Here is a 21,070-nt window from a genome sequence, read left to right on the forward strand (position 1 = left end):
ATCCATTATATTGTCATTTTAAGGCCTTGCTACTCCTTTCAATTTTCATGTAACTTGCATTAGGACTCCACTTTTATTTAAGAGATGCAAATGAGTGAAGAGTCTTCAACATGTCAGCGTTTCGAATTTACCAAATTATCATCTTGCAAAAGGAGAATTGTATTGAAAAATTGCGCGTCTAAAGGCGTTGTTACTCGATGCAACTTTCCTTGCAACTTGCAATGCAATGATAATTTTGAGGGATGTTAATTTGTAAAGAGTGTCCAAAATGCTAAGAAAACGTTAGCAGATCGAGAGATATGTTCGTATTTGACAACTTTAGATGCCTCAAAAATAGAACTCAGAACCCAGAGTTTGCGTAGTGTGATTAGCATAAATTACGTTTGACAACGTTTGACAGGTTTAAAGCACAGCTTTCGTTAACCAATCAGATCGCAGTATTGATTTAAATGCCCACGCGAAAAGTCAATGCTGCAAATTTTCATTTTCTTGCAGCAAAAGCTGTACATGTGCGTATTATTCGAAAAAAAATTGAAAGAAATCCTCTTTAAACACCCTAATACCGTATAAACCAAGCTAAAATAACGGAGGAAGTTTGATTCGAGCGACATGGCATAAAATATCAGCTGCTTGAATGGAAATTGGCAAAAGATTATCATTTATCAAATACTATATGAACATTCACCGACATTATTATTGCTCCTGACAAGTGGCAAACATGTAAGTGTTCCTTCGACCAAAGTTATATATGTGATATGCTTATTATACTGTATATTTAAGAGCCTTTAGTGTCTTTGGTAATAGCTGGTGGCTTAAAAAGCAGTTTAGGTAATATAATGCTCCGCCTTTGAGCATGAATTCTATTGCAAAATGAGGCAAAGTTTAGGGTCTAGCTGCTGACAATATCACCATATTGGTTTTAGAGTTTACTGCGGTTAAACTGCGAAATGGATATAGGTTGTAGTCTGTGAGTTGACTACCTGTTATCCCTCGAGATTTTTAATCAGCGAATGTTTTTAGCAATTCAAGATCACATTATTTATGTTTGTTTAACTTAGGGACTGGTCATAATTTAGCAGGGGGGGTGGGGAGGTGTAATTCAATATTTTAAGGAATGATATTTTGCAACCCTGTCTTGCCTTATCCACAAAAAATCATGCCCCCTCCCCTTGTTCGAGACGGTAAAAATGCCCCCCCCCCATCCGTCAACGTTTTGATAAACACTGCTTCAAAATGAGAAACTACTGTAATCTGCACCGTCAATTCAAAATAGTAATTACACCTTCAAAAATTTTTCTGACAACGTTTATATAAAGTAATAAAATTAATTTATATACGTCCACTTATATATATTCCAAGGGTGGGTAGACTACAAGTTTTGTGTAGTTCGCTACAACTACTGCTATTTTAAAATAATGTAGTCACCTACAACTACTGCTATTGTCAAAAATATGTAGTTTGGTTCTTTTGACTACGTGTACAGCTATATCGCTAGAAAAATGTAGCGAAGTATTCGCTACTTCGCTACAACAAAATTCCTGGTATCCGTTTGTAATTTATATTGATTTCACATGTTTTAAACATATGAAATGTTAAGCATAATATGCTCATATATTCTGATACTATGGATTAATGGCGGATGAGCCAAAGAATTCTAGAACAAAATGTGGGTCCAAACGAGATTTGACATGGTATATTAAATGACTAGTTTTGTATTATAGTGTATGAACTATAGAGTATATAGTCGAGGGATATTAAAAAATCGAAAAGTGGCGAATAGCGATTGTTGTTGAAAAAGTAATCAACTACTTCGCTACTTTTAATATAGAAATTATAGTTCGCGACAACTTCAAACTACCAGTTTTAAAAAGTAGTCTATACAGTTACTCGCAAATTGTAGTTCGCTACAGTTGCAAACTCCAACAACTCCGATACTACCCACCCTTGACATATTCATATGTTAAAATTTGGTTTTAAACATAATATGTTAGTTATTTCTAGTGAAAGACCCTGCTATTTAAAATATAAATATTTTAACACAGTGACTTATATAACTTTTCATTTTAAATTCTATAACTAATTTTGTTTAATGTTCTAAGCAAAGCTTATGCAGTGCAACTCAAAGTCTAAGCATGTATAAAAGAAATAATTACAACCAGAAATAAGCAACCCCCCCCCCTTATAACTGTCTAACATTTTATGAACCCCCCTTTTTTCTGGCTAAAAAATATGTGACCCCCCCACTATTTCCACCTCCCCACCCCCCCTGCTAAATTATGACCAGTCCCTTACTCATGGTAAAATCTTGTCGTGGTAGAATCAATTTTATTGTATGTTTCGATGATGGGTGATTCTCTGGTCACACCCATTACACTGCTGTTTCTTTAGGCTGATCACATTTTGCATGTACCAAAAAAAAGTAGCAATGAGCATAGCAAAAGTGGCTGGCAAATTACCTTGACCGCTTGCAGTCTCTGCTTTATCTGAGTACCAATTCTCATGCATTTATGGGATATAAAACATGTTTTTTACATGGTGTATTTGAATATAAACTTGATAGCATAGACAAATCAACACTTTAGCATCCCAAAGGTTTATTTAATTTCAAAATTTACAACTAAGAAACTTCCAAAGAGTACACTGCTGCTCCTAATTTATACACTACAATATATCATTACAGCACTATGCCTGTGTTTCATAACCAAGTTGACTAACCAGTAAACCTGGCCAATATATTGTAAACAGATATGAACTTTAGATTAATGCTATTAACTGCTTGAGTTAAATGTAAAAATAATTTAAAAGTTTAAAGTGAAGATCCTTGGTCCAAATGCTTATCAACTTTTGGAGAAAGGTCTTCAATGGTAAAGCCGAAGTTGTGTTTCTTATTTTGAGAAAGCTTGTCCATTCACTTTACAATGTCAATTTTATTTTCATCCCACTTTAAAAATTTTTCCCTCTAGGTGAGCAGCAATGTTAAATACGATTGTACTATTTGTCTATGAGTGTTTCATTATAGGCGACAAATTATGCTTGTTGTAAATCCCAAAAATAATGATCTCCCTGAGCCTTTTAACATACTGTATTTTATGGTTTGCATAATTTCTAACCCCTCGTACTAGGTCTATAATTCTGTGTGTCAACTAGTTTAAAACAAGTGTCCCTGTGTGCAATAGCGTTTAGATCTCTTCTGTTGGACAATGGATATTACATGTGCAGTTTAATTGCTTAGTATCTTGGCAATTTGCTCTAATCTGTTTAGTCGTGGTGTGAAATTAGCCTGCATTTCAGCAGTGCGTACATGACGTTTCCCTGGTTACCAAAACAGTACAGTTTTGATTGACCAAGGGCTCGCTCTAATGCTGGGTTGACAGGTGCCTGGCAAGGTGACTCTTGTTATTAAACTTTCTCTTACACTTTGTGCAAGGAAATGGTCGTTCTCCCGTGTGGATGAGTAAATGGCGTCGTAAATTTCCTGATATCGAGAAGGCCTTGCCGCAATCCGGACAGCGAAATGGTTTCACTCCGGAGTGGACTCGGTGGTGAATCAGCAGCGCACTTTTCTTGCTGAATCTCATCTTGCATTGAGCACATGGAAACGGTTTCTCACCTGAAATATACGATTAAAATGAATTTTTAAACCTCTTCCCATTATATATCAGTGTTTCACGTCTCAATCCACTTCACTTTCCCTCTTCAACCTGCCTCATCCCCTGTCATCCACTCAATGGTTGCCTCTGTATCACTCTGCTCTCTGTCACTACTTCCCCACCCCCCTGTCTCCTCCCTGTCCCCCCCGGTAACTATCTTTCCCCTTCCCTCACTGTGCTTCATTTCTCTCGTAACCAACTTCCACGACTGTCCTGCCATCCGTCTCGTCTTCAAGATATCCCCACGAATTCCTTCATATTCTCATCCTCGCTACCCCTAATCACCACCCGGCACCCCCGTGTTCCCTTGTCCTACCTCCCTTATATATAACCAGACTATCCTCCATCTGTCATATCTCCCTACCAGTCACTTTCGTATGAATTTCCTCTACCTTCTTTTCCTCCGTGTCCCTATCTTTCATCTCTACCTCCTCTCTTTTCATCTCTGTTATCACTCTCCATGGCTTCCTCTCTATCTTTTATTGTCATCACCCCACTCTGTCACATGCCTTCCTCCTCTCTTTTCTTCCCCTTATCTCCTTCACCCCATCTACCTTTCCCCGCCTCCCCCTTCCCCTCCCTATCCCCCTTCCCCTCCCTATCGCCCTTCCCCTCTCCATAGCCCACCCAACCCTAAGCATCCTCTTACCAGTATGAGCTCTGATATGCCTGACCAATCTTCGTCCATTGAGAAAACATCTCTTACAATACTGACAAGCGAATTTCTTCTGACCCGGGTGCTTGTTCAAATGTTCCTCGATCGTTTCTGGGTCCAGTACTTCCACGTCGCAAATTTCACACTTGTACGGAATAATTCCCGTGTGTTCCAAAATGTGCCTATCCAACATGGCCTTTCGTGAAAACACCTTTGAACAGCTGCTACATTTATGAGCCTGCTTTGTGCTGTGAATCACCATGTGAGCCTGCAGTCCATCACCACGTGTGAAACAGCGTTCACACTGGGTACATTTGTATGGTCTAACCCCAGTGTGTATGCGCTCGTGAGCTTGCCAATGCGAAAACCATCTAAATTTCTTTTTACAGTAGAAACAACAGAACTTGTATTTCTTATCTTTTTTACCGTTTTGGAGGTTTTCGGAATGTTTCTGATCGGGTTTTGCCGTGTTTGTGGCCTCGGACACAGTATTCTCGTCCAAAAAACGTGTCGAATTCGAGTTTGTGACAGGAATTTCTTCATTCAACTGTGTGGGGGGTTTGGGTATGCTGGTGTCTTCTTGCATACCCTCGGAATTCATGGTAAGGGATGGTGAGCTTGCATCTCCAGTTTTGACATTTCGCGGTCCAGTTTTGACATTTCGTCCAGTGTTGGGCCGCGTCAAGTCCTCGTCATTGTCGATAGCTGTATTTGGTATTACATCGTCAACAGGAAAGTCGGATGCCCTTTTCTTCGGATCTTCATAATAGATTCTGGTATTCCTTGATCTGATGAAGTGAGCATCTGGTTCCTCGTGCACAACGATATTCTGTATCACCTTATTTGATGATGTTGGATGTCCTGGTTCTGGATACTTGGGTAAAAAATGTGTCCTGTTGTGGTCCACTGAATGATTGTTCGGGATTACATGGGATATGCTGTGTTCAGACTGTGGACCTCTGTGGATAATCTGTTGAGCTTTTATCGACAACAGCGGATCTCTGTGGATAATCTGTTGATCTTTTGGGGGCAACCGTGGACCACGTTGGATAACCTGGGGAACTTTTGGGGGTAACCCTGGATCATTGTGGATAACGGGTGTTTCAGAATGTCGACGAGTAGGAGTAAATGGTATAATGGGTCCAGGGTACATTTCCTGGTCACTTTCATAACTTGGTTGCAAGATGGCTTCTCTTGGGGCGGAAAATTTCCTGCCGTTTCCGTTTTCAATGCTGCGTCTAATGACACTGGGACGAGTTCGATTGAGTTCCTGGTAGTCGGGTGTTCTCGACTGCAGACGCCGTTTATGCGCAAGATTATAGCCTCTGATTGTGCGCCGATGCCTGGGCAAATTTCTCAACGTTTCGAACGGATGCAGCGAGGAATTCTGAGCATAGGCTTGTCGGAGGTTGAAGTAATTTCGAACGGCATTTTGGCGTACTTGAAAATCCGGTTCTGCGTGTAACACCTGTGAAAGGAATAATAAACAAGTTTTTACATTAGTCTGTCATATTTCAACTATAAGAATAACAGTTGATGGGTTCGCTAGCTAATGGACGGTAAACGCTTTCCTCTCAACAAAATACCATGAAATTCTACTTAGAATTTGGAAATGCTACGAAATCCGCGATTTCCTTACGATTATTAGTAAATTAGAAATTTCGGGATTGTTATGCCCGCTTCATGAATAAACGATTCCTTCCCACATATATATTCATGAATGATTGTTGTTTTTTGCGGATTGTGTTATAATCTTTATGGTTTGGATGACGTAGTGCGTTTATTTGAACGTTATTAACGTTACGAATATCATGTTGGACAAGATCATCTTCACACTACCACTAGTTAGTCTAAAATTCGTCACTTTGTGAGTTTCATTGAATGAAAAGTCTCAGACGTATTGGCAGATGAAAAAAGTAGTTGTTTATTCTGTGGTTTATACCGTTGTAAACAACCGAGTTTTAGCTATTTTTAAAACCTGTGCATTCTGTTCAGTTCATAGCGGTTGGCACAAACCTGACTTTTCCATCCAGGAAAATAGCGAGTGCTCATGTCATTTGGGGAATATCGGTAGGATTGGGAGGGATGGAAGAGGGAAAAGATGGTACGGATGTATTCTGCCGTGTACATGTCGTATTGCGGGCTCGGTGGCGTGTCGCACTTTTCATATTTTTCCATCTTCAAGAACAAGCCGTGGTTTATACGAACTTTTAGTCAATGAACACGGCCGTATATCTTGGCAATTTTCACTGAAAAAAAACAGTGCGGAACATTATTTACAATTACGATGATACAGGAAGTTGATTTTAAGCAAATTTGATTTTAAGAGAATTTGAAAATTCAATTTGCTGCGGTGTTATCGATGTAAATGATGTAATCGTGGCGAGAATGATAAGAATTGATTTGTTATCCGTTATTGAAGCAAGGTGCTCATTAAACAGTTTTTTTTCTCCAGACAGCAGTAGAGATTGGATCAAACCAACTTTTTGCAAGCCAACCATCAGTTTTTTTTAATGTCTATGCTGTCGTTTACACGTTAAGTGACCGCGAATCTTATATAATCGTGTCGTATCTTGTGTTATTTTTTTAGGAAATATATTGCTATTACACGCTATGCAAGGGTATGTGTATAACGGGGCTTGGGGAGAGGGGAGGGGAGGGGAAGGCATGCATGCAGACACCACCAAACTGTTTTTGGCACTCGGTAGAACTACAGGCAATGAGGTCCAAGAATTTCGCAATAGTTTAATAATTCTCTGAGAGCGATATCACTTCACAAAGAGAAAACACGAGAGAAAGTCAACCGCTGATGTTTTATAATGAAACACCCTTCTCTTGCGCCAAAATCTGCCCCTAACCCCCCCCCCTCGCTTCCGTTCGTATCATTTCAGCGTCTCTAGACTTTAATTATACTATCTTTACAGGCAAAACTGTTCATTCAATAAATTTTCGCAGTGCCGCTTACGCGTTAGTTCTAGCCTAGTCACATAATATCACTTTCAAGACCTATACTTATATGCAACACGCATACACCAGACCAGTACGTTACACTATTTCCCATCGTCGAAAATGACTTTTTTGCGAGCGTGTCGTGTAATGAAAAGTGGTAACGAAATATCAGCTTGAGTAATGTTATTGTGATTTACCTCTCTGCATGTGTCGATCAGTTCCTCGCCAGAGCACCGAATAGTTTTTAATATATAGCGTATGTTGCTCTTGCTCAAGTTGTACCTTACCATGCAGACAAGCAATACAATAATAGCACATCTCTCAAAATGAACCGACTTTATGTAAGCCTGTGGTTTTTATAGCATTCCTTAGTATTTCTTAGAGTGGCTATGACGTCAGCTCTTGCTGACGTTTGCCAAGTGAAACATTAGCATACGACACAGATAATATTTAGATGTTTTTGCTAAATTAATTGCATGGCAGCCAAAATCGCTCTGCATGTTCGTGTGGTGTACGAATAATACAGTGTTACATAACAGTGCAGATCATATGTATTGTGCATGCTTAATGGAGGGTTCAATGAGGATCATAACCGACTCACTAGCTTTTGAACGGAAATACCTTTCAAATTGCACAATAGTTACCAAAAGAATTACTGTATGGCTTTTCTAAAAATATCATTGCACAATAGATAGGCGTTTACTTGAACGTGATCTCTGAATTCTTTGTTGTGAAAAAAGTTTAATATAATATAGGCTTAAATATAGGCTTAATATAAGCCTAAGTGTCTTTATCGAATCGCTTTCACTGATCAAAAAGGCTCCGTCGGGGTCTCTAATTGTGTTTTCCACTTGATTATCGACCTTTCCCTTGGATATCCAACTGGAGGAGACAATATCGTTCGTGCGTCAGTGAGACGGTATAGGAAACTCACACATGCATTTCAGAAGTCAGAGCTCTTTCTAAGAAAATGAAACAGTGTTTTCTTTGTTGCTCGGGGTTTAGGATCGAGTGATAAGTTCATGTAAATATAGCCTTTCGTTTGTGCTCGCTCTGTAATATACCTAACAAAGTCGCTCAACAGACAACAAGCTTGAGGAAGCGAAATACATAAAGTGAAAATGAAATAAAAGGTGGCAAGACACTTTATGATCGAAAAATAATGTCGTATATATTGAAACCAACGTTGTGTAGAAGAGTAAGACTGTATCTTCAAAATGGCCTGTTTGTCAGTGCATTTTTCAGCGTCCGAACTACTATACCATCGGAATCGTTCCAAGTGCAGCCATTTGTATCAAAATCTTTACCGCTACATTTGCGTGATTGAGTTGTGAAACTTAAAGTTAACTCAGAAATTTACACGTTTCTCTTTGGCCAATTCTGTCACAAAATTCTGTTGACTGGCTACTATAGCTAATGAACCGACTCAGATATACACATAATCGTTCCGTGTGATCATATTTTCTCTTAAATTTCAATGAATTCCGTATCCCGTGCAGAGGCATTTGCATGAATTAGAAGTTGCATGCGGTCAACACTCAGTGCGCCGTCAACCGCAGTCGAAGCCATATTGCGAGAACAGAGTATTTTTAATTCTGATTTATTTTTAAAACTGTATTACGGTATTCCGGAATGATCCGTCTTAGGAAGCAATTTTCCGCAAACATTGGTTGAAATTAATTAATATATATTATACCCGCTTTTCTAAGGTCATATATAATTTTCCCCTCGTTGTGTCTCAATGACTGTGAACTGGATTAATGAATATCATTATATATATCGTAATTCAACTTTTTTCCTCAGCAAAACTTTAAAGCAATTGGGCTGACGAAGTTTCAGTTGACAACGTCTGCCTATATAGCTTTAGTCCATATGCACCTTGATATTATATAAATGATATTGTTTCTAGCGTAATTTTTTTTCTCTACACACACCCTTGCATTTTTGTCAAGTTGAACTTGACCTCTTCGCTAATGTGCATTGTTATCATTTCATCACGACCACAACTATAGCACAAAATATCAAAACATCACGTACTAGTTTTAAGCTGCAATTGACGAGTTTTTTCACTCCCTTAACCAGTCAGATTTAAAAACAAACAAACATGAATTCGGAATAAACTCAAGACGCCATTTTGAGAATGCTATGCATATAGGTAGTTTATCTTTCGAATATAAACATTAAACAACGAAGTCTAACTGTTTGAAGATGACTTTGAAAATGAAATTGTTGTCGTGTTACGTGTTGTTTTGAGTAATATATTGCAACTCTAAAGATCTCTGCATGTTTATTTTCAATTGGCTTTCATTTCAACGTTTTTTCCCGTTAGCCCACGTTACTCTATCCATGGGTTTGGTTGAATTATAATAATGAATACTACTTTCGAATAAGTTCAGACAAATTTGACATTTAAAAAGGAGAATATTTAACGTAATTTTGACGAAACAATTTTTTTTGACAATTTTTTTCCTCTGGTGACATTTCCTTTGCCAGAACCGTCTGACATACCTCAATCAGTGTAAAAAATAGGGAGAACTCCTACCAGATTTATATAAAGGGCCTCTAGAGTTATACTGTGTTTATATATCGACATAAGCTACTGAGTTGAAATCTTGCTGATAAAAATCAAAGGTTGAAAAGACTACCCAGAAAACTAGCCATGCAGTAGATAAAAATTGTCAACTCTTTATCCGTTGAAATATGCTCCATGCAAATACCAGAAATAGAAAGCCATACCTTATCTTTTACTGTCTTTTGTTTATGATTTTATGTACTATATTCTGTCTGACTCTAGCGAGTTGGTGCTGCTAGCTGGCTTGAAAGTTTACCCACCTTGGCATGGCATGACAGTTAGTCTTGCTGATATATATCGTGTGTCGGCTCACGTAGCTACGTCTAATCAACAAAGTGATTTTAAACAGTCTGCGTCGCGGTGTAGCAAGATGTAATCTGAACTAGGTCACGTTCATGGGTGGCCGTACCCTCGTATACTAAATTGTTTTATTCCCAGTTACTTAAGCCCTATCCACCCACGGGAAGTATTAACTACGGGGGGTGTATACCAAGCGTGTCACAATTTTCCCCAAACCTCTTGAGTTCAAAATACTCCAGAGATACAAATGATGGCGGTTAAGTTTATTTTGTATATCAATAACAAATAATCACCTCAGGAGGTCTCGCGTTCCTTTTAAAACACTTAAGTTGTTTGAACAGGGTTGGAAAATAAATTGAGAACTCTGTCTCCCTTCCCATTTCATTTGTCAAGTTGTTTTGTCAGCAGATGCGTGCATGAGTTGTTTAAGCAGTTGATTGGGTGTTTCGAATACACTGATATTAGCTAGTATGCCTCGCAAAATATATATATTTACTAAGATTGTTTTTCCTCTCTGTTTCGCAGCGAATGTAGACTAGTTTATGTATATATAGTCATTCAGTCGTTTGTGACGATTCACCCTAAAGACGGTGTTACACTATGCAACTTTTCTTGTGCAATGCAATTCCACTTCTGAGGCATCCAATACGAACATTTCTTACGATCTGCTAACGTTTTCTTAGCATCTTGAAGAACACTCTTTACAAATTGACATCCTTCAGATTTATAATTGCATTGCAAGTTGCAAAGATAGTTGCATAATGTAACAAGAGCACCTTGACCCTAAACCCTGCCCTTGATGCAACCGGTTGAAAATGGAGACAATTTAGCATGTCGTGTTTAAAAAATTGGTCGCATTTATTTTTGACAAATACAAAGAAGGTTAAACAAGGAGCTACCTTCGTACAGAATGTACTATCCAACTGCACGTAATAGTTGAAATCTTGCGAAATGATTACGCATTGTGTCTTCATGTAATTTTAAAGCACTGCCATTCATTGATTAATCAAGATCTCTATCACTAAATCATGCATGATAAAACATGCACACTGGATAACAATGTCTTCACGCAGAGATGTTGAATATATCATTGAGAATTATAGAATTATAGGCCTATACTGCATGTAGTTCAGTTAATATTTGGAAAATTTGATAAGAATAACCAGGATCCGGCCCTGCTGCAATTAAGTCCTCATGCATCATATAGACATGTATGCATGGTAATGTGGTTTTCGTGAGAAACATCTCGTTGTTTATATCACGTTCTGTTTCATTTTCACTTTTACTAACACTCACGAAAATATCCTATAGGCTCACTTACCTCATATAACTGAACTCTCTTGTATAATATTCGCAATGGGCCTGTGCGATGCATGCTGTGTGGCATCAATGTGTAAGATTTCTCAGAAGCTTATAGTGTTTGAAAGGCTAATATTGGTTGTATACAGTACAAAGGAGTGCGCCTGCTGTTGCATGTATGACAAAGAAGCCTGAAGATCTGCAATTCTAAAGATCCTTGTTTGGAGAATACGTGCATGCCTTATGTCCTCAGAACACGCTGATACGTCAGATTTTATATAATGCCATGGCATGATTTATTTTGTATAGCAATAGTCAGATAATCACCTCGGGAGGTCTTGTTCTCCTTTTAAAACACTTAAGTCGTTGAACAGGATTGAAAAATAGCTGAGAACTTTGTCTTCTTTGTTATCTCAAAGTGACATCTCCCTTTTGTCCAATTTTAAGTCCTCAAAAACCCCTTTATAGTTATGTTTGTTACTCCGATTTAAACAAGAGCTTTTTGTCGGCTTGTGTTGTCAGCAGATGAATTGCTTATAGACAGCTCGTCCTGATGTTTCGGATGACCTAATATTGAATGGCATTGCAATGCAAAGTACGACCAACAGAAAATGATCCTCGCTATAAACGACCGACCTAGCAATTATTTCCAGATCACTTAATTCCCTGCAATATAAATTGAGATGTCTTATTCCCATGCAACACTGCTCTCTTCTGTGTTCAGAAGAGAATGAAGCATTTAGCGGTTTGAAATACCATGCACTGAAAAGCTGTTTCCCTTTGTCGGCGCCTGTCGGGTACCGGTAACGGATGCATGCAAAATGTTCAAAATAAACGCAATTCGTCATATGCATGCAGGATGTCTCATTTTCCTGTTATGATGCATTTCGGCATCGCATCCACTGAAGCTTAACTACGAGATACTTCGACAGAATGAACTATCCATGCAACCGCACGGGATAATACAAATTCCTCCTATACATTTATACGATATGCATTGTGTAGTCATGTAAATTTACTTCATTCCCTAGCTATTTCATTATTAATCAAGATTTTATCATTTTCACAACTGGATAACAGCGCCTTCAGAGATGTGGAACTTATCGTGCAGTTATCATAGAATTATATACTAGTTAAATATTTAGATAATTTGAAAGTCACCAGCATGTACCTGCAGTAAGTCCTCGTATATAGACTGCAGGTATGCATGGTTTTGTTATTTTCGTGAGGAACGGCTTGTTTATATTACATGTTGTTTTATTTTCTCTTTTACCGACACTCACGAAGAATATACGTGCGTCTTATATAAACCTCGGTTACTTTATATAACTGTGAACTCTGTATATAACTGTTTATGCTAAAGCGTTTTAAGCGATGTCGTCGAAACGTTGATCAGAAAAGTCCTCAAAACTCTGTAAGATTGCCAGCGCATACTTGCTTGGCCCCTTTGATGTCGCCGTGCATGGCAACAGATTAAATTTGTGTCAAGTCAAGTGTTTCTGGTCCATCATGTTACTACACAGTTGCAGACTTACGTATAATTAATTAGTAAACTTGGGATGAAGTGCCTTCTCCTGAAAAGGCAGGGACACTGAGCTCCTTGTTTTTTTCGCAGACACCTTGAGTGCACTTTCAAATTGTGTCTTTGCATGCAGTGATTCTCAAGGGTGCATAGGTTTGTCCGTAATCTATCCGTATATCAAATCATTTTATTAGGATAGCCGTCTGTGTGTCTTTCTTAAACTTATAGGATGCATACTTCTCTGATTAGATGTTTATGCCGATGCATGCATGTAAGATTCACTTCTTTAATTTTGATCTAGTGTTTCTATAGAAGAAAATTTTAACATAACTAGTACTTGCTTATTCAGTTATAATGAAAACCAGTTTTACAATACTTTTTCCTAGATGTACAGTTGGAAATGCTATATCCGGAGATGAATAAGGTTAGTTTAGTTTAGCTCTTCCTTTGTATATCACGTATCGACGTTGCGTAATAACAAAACAAAACGAAAGGCGCCATAACAACCTTATTCTTGATATTATGACTGCATAATAACCTGATTCATGCCTGCCACAATGGCCCTAATAAAATACGTTTATAGTCAAATCAAACTTAATAGGACAAAAGAGAAGTTGGACATGGGATTTACATTGTAATACATTAGCAGCATGGAACACAATCGTATCTCGAATTACGTAATCTCCCTCTTCCCCTCCCCTCCCCTCCAACAATACAATATGGTTTTGAGGTTAATTAACTCGTGGGCTGATGTCGAGGCTTTATTGTTAATGTGCTGTGTGTAGAGATATCTCAGTATTCGCTTTGTTCGGCTGAAAATATGAGCTTAGGAACTGTCGAAACTGAATGCGGGCAAACGTAGAAAATCTGGGAGTTCGGTGACGATAAACGCAACTACGCAAAGTTAAATGTTTATATAAAATCGCAGGTTTTGCTGAAATATTTTTCAAACCAATTCTCAAGTTCAAATAGATTGTCACGAAACGTTTGAGTGACCGATTCTCATTAGCGTTTTACAAATATTTTGGTGTTTTCGGTGGATTGTCGCTGAATCGCTGAAGGTTTTGTTGAACGGATTTCGTCAATAATATTTATCAAAGCAAAACACCCGTGTATATTACTTCTCATTTGCAGTTCGTATTTCCAGTTCATCCCACGCCGGATTTGCTATGCAGGTCTTTCTCACACATATCATCAAAAACATCACTTCACAACATGCATTGGCCATAATGGTTGTTGAGATCTTTTGAAACGATCTTGGTTTTAAATGCCGTTAGTTTTTATCAAATCTAAATTTTCCACCCCAATGCGTTCTTGAATAACGTGTTGGAAACAGGTGCCAACAAAAGGTTCTCTTTCTGTCATTCTTTTGTGTGTCACAATTGGAGATACATGTGCCTTATTTTTTGTTCAGCAGGTTTTTAAAGGGGAGCCTATAAATACCTCTTACTGCACGTAGCTTGCCTTAGCAATGCGTGGGCGTTGCATGGGCGCCGCGTGGACACGTGATGCTTGGCAGAAATAGCATCATCGTACGTGCTTACATTGATTATCGCATAATCTGTGGATCCCCAGAACAAATAGACATATTAGTGCTTGGACTTGCATTGTCTTTCATTAGAAAGGATTGACATGTTTCAATCCTTTTTCTAATGCATCGTTCAGACTTCATGGCCGGCAAATTCCGTCAAATGCTTTTCATGCAGTTGGCAACACCTCCCTCGCCCCCTATTACTAAACACTATAGGAAGCCTTTCATTCTTTGCCATATAGCATGCAAAAGCCTGGACAAAAATCGGTCTTATTGTATAATGTGAGAATGTAGAGAATGTAGATTTGTATATGTTTACATTTGAATGTAGATTCTGAGAATGTAGATTTGTATAGATGTGCACTGAGCTAGAAGAAATATAAAATAGCCGCGTGCATGCTGACGTCGAAAAATTTTGATTTACTTCTATTTCTTGTTAGTAACGATATAGAAGTTCAAATTTGTCCGCCGACAACCAAGAATATATTATTTGTGCTGGAAACGATGCATGGTTTTGCGGTTGTAGGAAGAAAAAGAACAAGGTTATAGTCACTAATATTTATAACTCATTCTAAAGTTCAGAATAGCAAGTTTGAATAAGATTTCTTGTCTGATTTTCTTCACATTATATTAGTCTTTTAATATAAAATTCTAAATACGCGCTAATAGCTTTTAAAAAGATCAATCATCAATACTTGCTGACTTGCCTTTTGTATATCTGCGTTTCGGGAATTTTTCAATAAATTGGTTTACATTCCATGTACTTTTTTTCAAACCCAATTGCGCTGAGGTATATAAATACATAGAAATACGTAATTGCGTTTGCCTTTCCTCTCACGAAATATCTTTCTTTGGCCATTTTTTGCGTTTTTCACGTCAGAAGCGGAAAGTCTCCTGTCGCATCATCTCACCACAAGTAATAGGAACCTAGCAGGCAGGCACGCATGATGCTTTGACTAAACAATTTAAGATCACAAGATGTTTAAACTAAATAACCGCGCGTTGTCAATAAAAGCGTCATGAAAATCGGCCTGTAATGATTCGTATGGGATCACCAAAGTACGGAGCTCCGACTTCAGGAGTCAATTACAAAAAAGATCTGAATTATCCAAGTAGGCCTATACTTGTGTTTGATTTAATCTGCGGACAATAACCGCATTACAGCATTTTAGATCGCTTTCCTTTTTTTTCACAGAAACGCGCCTTGAATTACCGTGGCTGCTATAATCAATAACTTTTGTATGAAATTGGATTCTACGAAAAAAAATTGCATGTAAGTCGCAAAAAACCCCGCGTGCATGCAAAGCAAAATGTATTAATGCATTTACGGCGATAAAATGAATTGAATCACTCAAAATCGACAATTCGACTCTCCTTAAACGAGGCATTTAAGTGTCGCTGATTCACGAATTAGGGAAATTCTAATATAATAGGCTGTGTAATACAAAAAGAAAGCATTGCCATTATACTTGCTATGCTATATCATAGTACAGACTATAGTCATCGCAAATCTCTCCACGAAAAAGGCTGCCTGGTTATCAGAATGCTTCTCGTATACCGACATGCAGTGCTCCTAACAGAGGCCTGATCATGTCGAACAACGTTTTTTGGAGGTTCCTTAAAAGTTGAGCAAATCTCGAGGTGCGCACGCTAACAACTTTCTATATTGGAGAAAACATACGTCATGTGTCTTCTGCTTTTTGGCTGGAGGGTTGAATAATTTTCTAGCAAACTGCTCTTGCATGCCTGCGACACACAGGCCGCGCTGCTGCTAATATTGCAAACTCTATTTCTTTCATACGGACATATTGGACTTGAAATGAGTTGCACATTGTTTTCTGCAAATCGCGGTTTACTGACGACTCCATTCTTCGAAACCTTTTCCTCGAATATTTCTCGCTCTCCACGACGGCGATTGTTATGCGAATTATTTTGAAAGGTCTCATGTTATGCTTTTATAATTTCTAAAAAATAATCGTGTATCACCTACCTCAGATATATACGAGCTTTCTCCGTTAGGACTCCTGCTTTGAGGAGGTCTACAGTTGCTATTTCTTTCCCCAGTTACACCGGTATCCCAGTTGAATTAAACTAACTCCTGCGTTTAAATTCTAGCGATGAAGTCTGCAATATATAAATTCACAATACACATTATATACAATAAACTTGAGATGGAAAATTTTAAATTATTATACGTATAGGAACCATAAACTTCTGTGTACGGCCGAATTTATGCTGGTTTATTCTATGAAATTTAAAAGAACGACTTCATATATTAATCCCAAATGTATATATGTACATTCGACCGCTCTATATGGCTTACAATATTACAGTTATTTATGCCTAAACGCTACTGTATTTTAATATACGCACGGAGGTTAAGACGATGTCAATTATTTTGAGTAATGCTTTACTTAAAGACATACAGACCTCTCTTCAGTTCGCTCTTCCAGCTCATTCAGTATAATGCATTTCTTTTGCGGTTAATCTACACACTGCACATAGTCGCGCTTCCTTGGAACAATAAGACTGGCTATACATCTTACACATTTATATGCAAACTTTGACAGCGAACGTGACGGGGCGGAGCTTAAAATGCTGAGTCTTTTATATAGCTAACTGGGCGAATGCTGATAACACGTAGCGACGTAACTCTAGCTGATCTCTCTTTTAAAGCACTGGAGTGTTAGCTTCCTGGGCTGTGACTGGAGCACTGAACCGCGCTGAGAGCAACAGATCATTTCCGGGTCTGGATATTTCAATTATACGTTTGTTGTGGATTTTTAACTTTGGTTTTTTTTTGCTTTTAGTAAAACAGTATCAGAGGATATTTTACGATCAGATTACATGCAATTTTCCTCCGGGCTTATTTCGCAAACAAAAAAAAGTTGAAAAACAACGCGCAGAAATTTAGCACTCAAAACAAGTGTTCTATATGCTATACCAAGTATACTTGTGATGGAATCGGAACTTATCATAGTCCTCGAAGGATAGTTTACTAAATATTGCTTGCATAGGCGTGTTTTATAAGTGAACAAATTATAATTTTAAGTAGGCGAACACGACATGAACTATCCTATAATTATTCTATTCACTAAAATCATCACGTGTTTAAAAGCAATGTGTTGCAATTTCTTAATTAAACTTCAAGAGCGATGCACCGTTCATCCAACCATCTCCATATTCTATAGGTGCTTACCAGCCACGTGGTATTGACAAATATATAATTTCAAATAATATGGTGCATGGCCTCTGGCGAAATTCTGACATACAGGATTCAATACAAAGAAGCATATGTATATATATATGACACATATATAGTTAGAACGATACCTTAAAATCTTATTGTGAGATTAAATTTTTCGGCTAGTTTTTCCGCGTTCCTGGAGCTCTATTAAAATGATTAAAATTTGTTGGTATGCATGGTTTTGCCAGAAACAAGACATTCTGCCTCGACAATTGAGCAATTTCCTTTTTTTTTCCTTTGTGCATTCTTAAATAGTATGATTATTTTGATAATGATTATAGCCGACAAAGATCTCACCGATATAGTTTCGAAATTAAAGTTCCTGTCATTTTGGACGAGAGACACTTCCTGCATACTCAATAGTTAAATATACATCCCTAACGAATCGATAGCCTAATTGCTATGCTGCTATAGACAAGAGTCAAAAAGGTTTAGCTACGATACAAAGATTGACTCTGTATAATAGCCATTCATGAGCATGACCGCTAAAATAAACAAAAAACCCTCCATGTCTTCGCCCGGCGAACTAAAACTCTGGGTTGTTCGGTTGTTCGAAAGGCGTTTAGCTTACACGGTAGATAAGCCAAAGTTTAACTGAGAATACTCTGAAACATCTTGTGAACTGATGAATGAAACTAGATCTTCTACATTAAATGTGTTCTTCCATTGAAAATGAAACTATTTACAACGGAAATATTTCAGCTCAGTTGTTCAATAAATGTATAATTTTGTTTTTCATTTTGAACTTATCCACCGTTTAAGCTAAACGCCTTTCGAACAACCGCCCCCTTTCCCTCAATTTAACCTGTTGTTTTACCACGTTTGGTATGTGCGACATATATATATATATCGTATAGGTAGGTATACATCAAGGGTTACATCAGAATATGTCCTGTCGCTATTCAACAAAAAACATTTTGCTCCTTTAAACGTTTGTCAGTAGCATATTTTCTTATGCATATAACAAAACATTGCCTTTATTTCTTAAACCTGTGCACTGTGAGCATGGAAAAATATTTCGCCTAATGTATATTTGAGTTGAAATATCACAACAGGGTCTATTAAATGCGTAAATATTTAATGCTATTTTATTTGTTTGATAAATCCCTACACAACTTTCAGAGGAAACTATTTGATCCCCATTGCCTACAAATCGCATACAAAGGTCACTTTAAATGTGTGGTCTTTGTTGCTCTCTACGCCCCGTTAAACAGTATTTGTCTTGTTGTAAAAGAACCTTAAATATTAATATATCAACCTGATGTTTCTGCTCACAATAGCGATTTGTTATTCCGTTTTTTACCCTGCGGAGTTTAGTAATCCCATCGACAGCGGCAGCGGATAGCACGCCGTCCAAATAAAGTCGCAATGTTCGTAAATGCATGGAACACAAATCAGCCCTTACTCGTATTCACTGTCGATGTGTGCTTGCATGATTGTATTTTCTTGTGTCGTCGTGATACGCTGGTTAGCGCGTGGCTGTGCATGCAACAGTATTATTGCCTTCCTATATCCTTAGACAGGATTTGGGAATACGTTCTTTGACTTTCCAACTCTTCATGCAACTGTAAAAATCGCAGAGATAACTTACGGCCAGATATTAAGATTTGATATATATCATGAAATCAAATATGAGGACTCGTATTATCTGAACTTATAACTGAGTTATCCTTTAGATGGTACAAAAATTATTAACCAGAATTCCTTAAAACAAACTTGCCATAAAAATATTCTTTGGAATTCCTACAAAGGATTTAAACCGTCTTTGTCGGATCAGGTGATATTAAATTAGTGTCATGAATATCTATTTACCTACCATCCCTTTGTGTCTTATATCCTTTTAAACTTGGAGTTTTTGCGGTAAAAAGGCATGCTGGTGAAGCATTGTTTATGACCTCGGTTTAACTTAGTTTAGGCACGAGGTGAACTCTCTTTTATTATAGATCACTTGTTATTGTGTGCATAGGAGAAAGGTGAGGTTATATAGTTTTTTAAAAAAAAATTGGGCTGCTCTTTGGTGACACCGAGGGCATTAATGGAAACGCGTGGTTTAGGTCTATGCATGCAGCTACCCGTGACTATAACATCCCGTGCAGGCGCATGGAAAAAAATCCTTTAATGCTACTACATTGTGTTTCCGCTGCAGTGTAATTAGTACATGTGTCTCAGTTTTGCAGATGCACTTCGCGTCAGGCGTGAAATTAAACAAAGGCAACATGTTTACAGTTTGATAAAAGAACGAGTTGAAATTGTAAACAAGACCCCGGCAGTGAATATTGGTATATTGGTATATACCATCGAAAACTTTTGACATTATAAAAAGTTAATTGTTTTTCTTGAGCGCTTGGTTACTTTTTGCCCGTGTCAGAAAATATAAAAGAACATAAAAGAATATATCACAGAATATAAAAGAACATGCACTGAAAAATGCTTAAATCTCATGCAATCTAAGCTATTTCATTACCTATCATTGTCAGGCATTACTCTGGTTGTCTATAACATGTTGATCATAGCGTTCAGACCAATTAACACGCTGAATTTGGCTTGTGCTGCATTACGTTGGCCAGTAGATAGCATGAAAATTCGGGAAAGATGTTCTATAGGGCTGAGTTGGTGCATGTACCGGATTGAAATAAAACAAAATTGCTTAACTTAAAGACAAAAATATTCGTATCAATTCATTGCTAAACTTCACTGACAGTTGAGGGAGAGAGTTACCCTTGAATTGCAACATGCCTCGCCCGAGTCTCGCGTTAGTTCGTGCACGATATGTGTGCATGCGGGCGACTTGAACTTCTCGTTGCCATGTATGCAGGCGGCTGCGTCTCTGTCACGTAACCTGTGTTTACGCACTAGAAAAAGAAGAAAAAAAATGACAGGTTATCCTCGTGAGGTAGCCTTTGTCGTTGATCATATGAGAATGCATGTGATCCGTCGAATGCATGGTGGAAATATTCACCCATTACCCATCCTTCGCTTAAAACTGTTAACAAAAGCTAACCTTGTTGTAGCTATAGTCGTAGCTTGCCACGCACACTCTCTTGAAACGACTATTTCCCTATTCAACTAAATCGAAGCTCAGGAAATTCATTACTACAGCAGTACGGTTCGGAGCATTCCCAATCTTAGCGGAAGTGAAAAGTTTCCCCGCGAATTTTCGGCGATATTTTTCGTTTTTCTCAACATTTTTGCAACAAAACTTTCCGATTTTACTAAATTAGGGATTCGGACGCGTGTTCTATAGCTGCACATTCCTAAATCAGCAGCATTTATTTTTGATATGGGGAAATGGTCCAATATATACCCAGGGTAATGTCTGCTCAATTTCCGCGATAAATATAGATT

At 38.0% G+C, this 21,070-nt stretch overlaps 1 protein-coding gene across 2 annotated transcripts; it reads right to left on the reverse strand.

Annotated features, from left to right (window-relative positions):
• Positions 1-2,587: 2,587 nt before the first annotated feature.
• On the reverse strand, positions 2,588-20,322 carry LOC114523066 (zinc finger protein 3-like). 2 transcript variants are annotated; one of them, XM_028543889.1, is made up of 5 exons: positions 20,190-20,322; positions 16,469-16,602; positions 6,322-6,554; positions 4,300-5,773; positions 2,588-3,610 (listed from the first exon to the last, which is right to left on the reverse strand). In XM_028543889.1, exons 3-5 carry the CDS (start codon positions 6,481-6,483, stop codon positions 3,357-3,359), a joined length of 1,890 nt encoding a protein of 629 aa, XP_028399690.1. In that variant the 5' UTR covers positions 6,484-6,554; positions 16,469-16,602; positions 20,190-20,322; the 3' UTR covers positions 2,588-3,356. The 2 variants fall into 2 exon arrangements, with proteins under 2 accessions (XP_028399690.1, XP_028399689.1); XM_028543888.1 differs by lacking the exon at positions 20,190-20,322 and adding an exon at positions 16,909-17,012.
• Between the last annotated feature and the right edge of the window lie 748 nt (positions 20,323-21,070).

This window comes from Dendronephthya gigantea, unplaced genomic scaffold (assembly GCF_004324835.1).
Source record: "Dendronephthya gigantea isolate DGI-Jeju-01 unplaced genomic scaffold, DenGig_1.0 000026F, whole genome shotgun sequence".
In the NCBI taxonomy this organism is placed as follows: Eukaryota; Metazoa; Cnidaria; class Anthozoa; order Malacalcyonacea; family Nephtheidae; genus Dendronephthya; species Dendronephthya gigantea.

What these genes read in the sequence shown, in the direction of transcription:
- LOC114523066 (XM_028543889.1), bottom strand. Translation starts at nt 6,483, where the DNA reads ATGGAAAAATATGAAAAGTGCGACACGCCACCGAGCCCGCAATACGAC. An exon ending in TTCCTGGATGGAAAAGTCAG is followed by an intron (nt 5,774 to 6,321) that starts GTTTGTGCCAAC and finishes TTCCTTTCACAG; the next exon opens with GTGTTACACGCAGAACCGGA. An exon ending in GCATATCAGAGCTCATACTG is followed by an intron (nt 3,611 to 4,299) that starts GTAAGAGGATGC and finishes CGTATATTTCAG; the next exon opens with GTGAGAAACCGTTTCCATGT.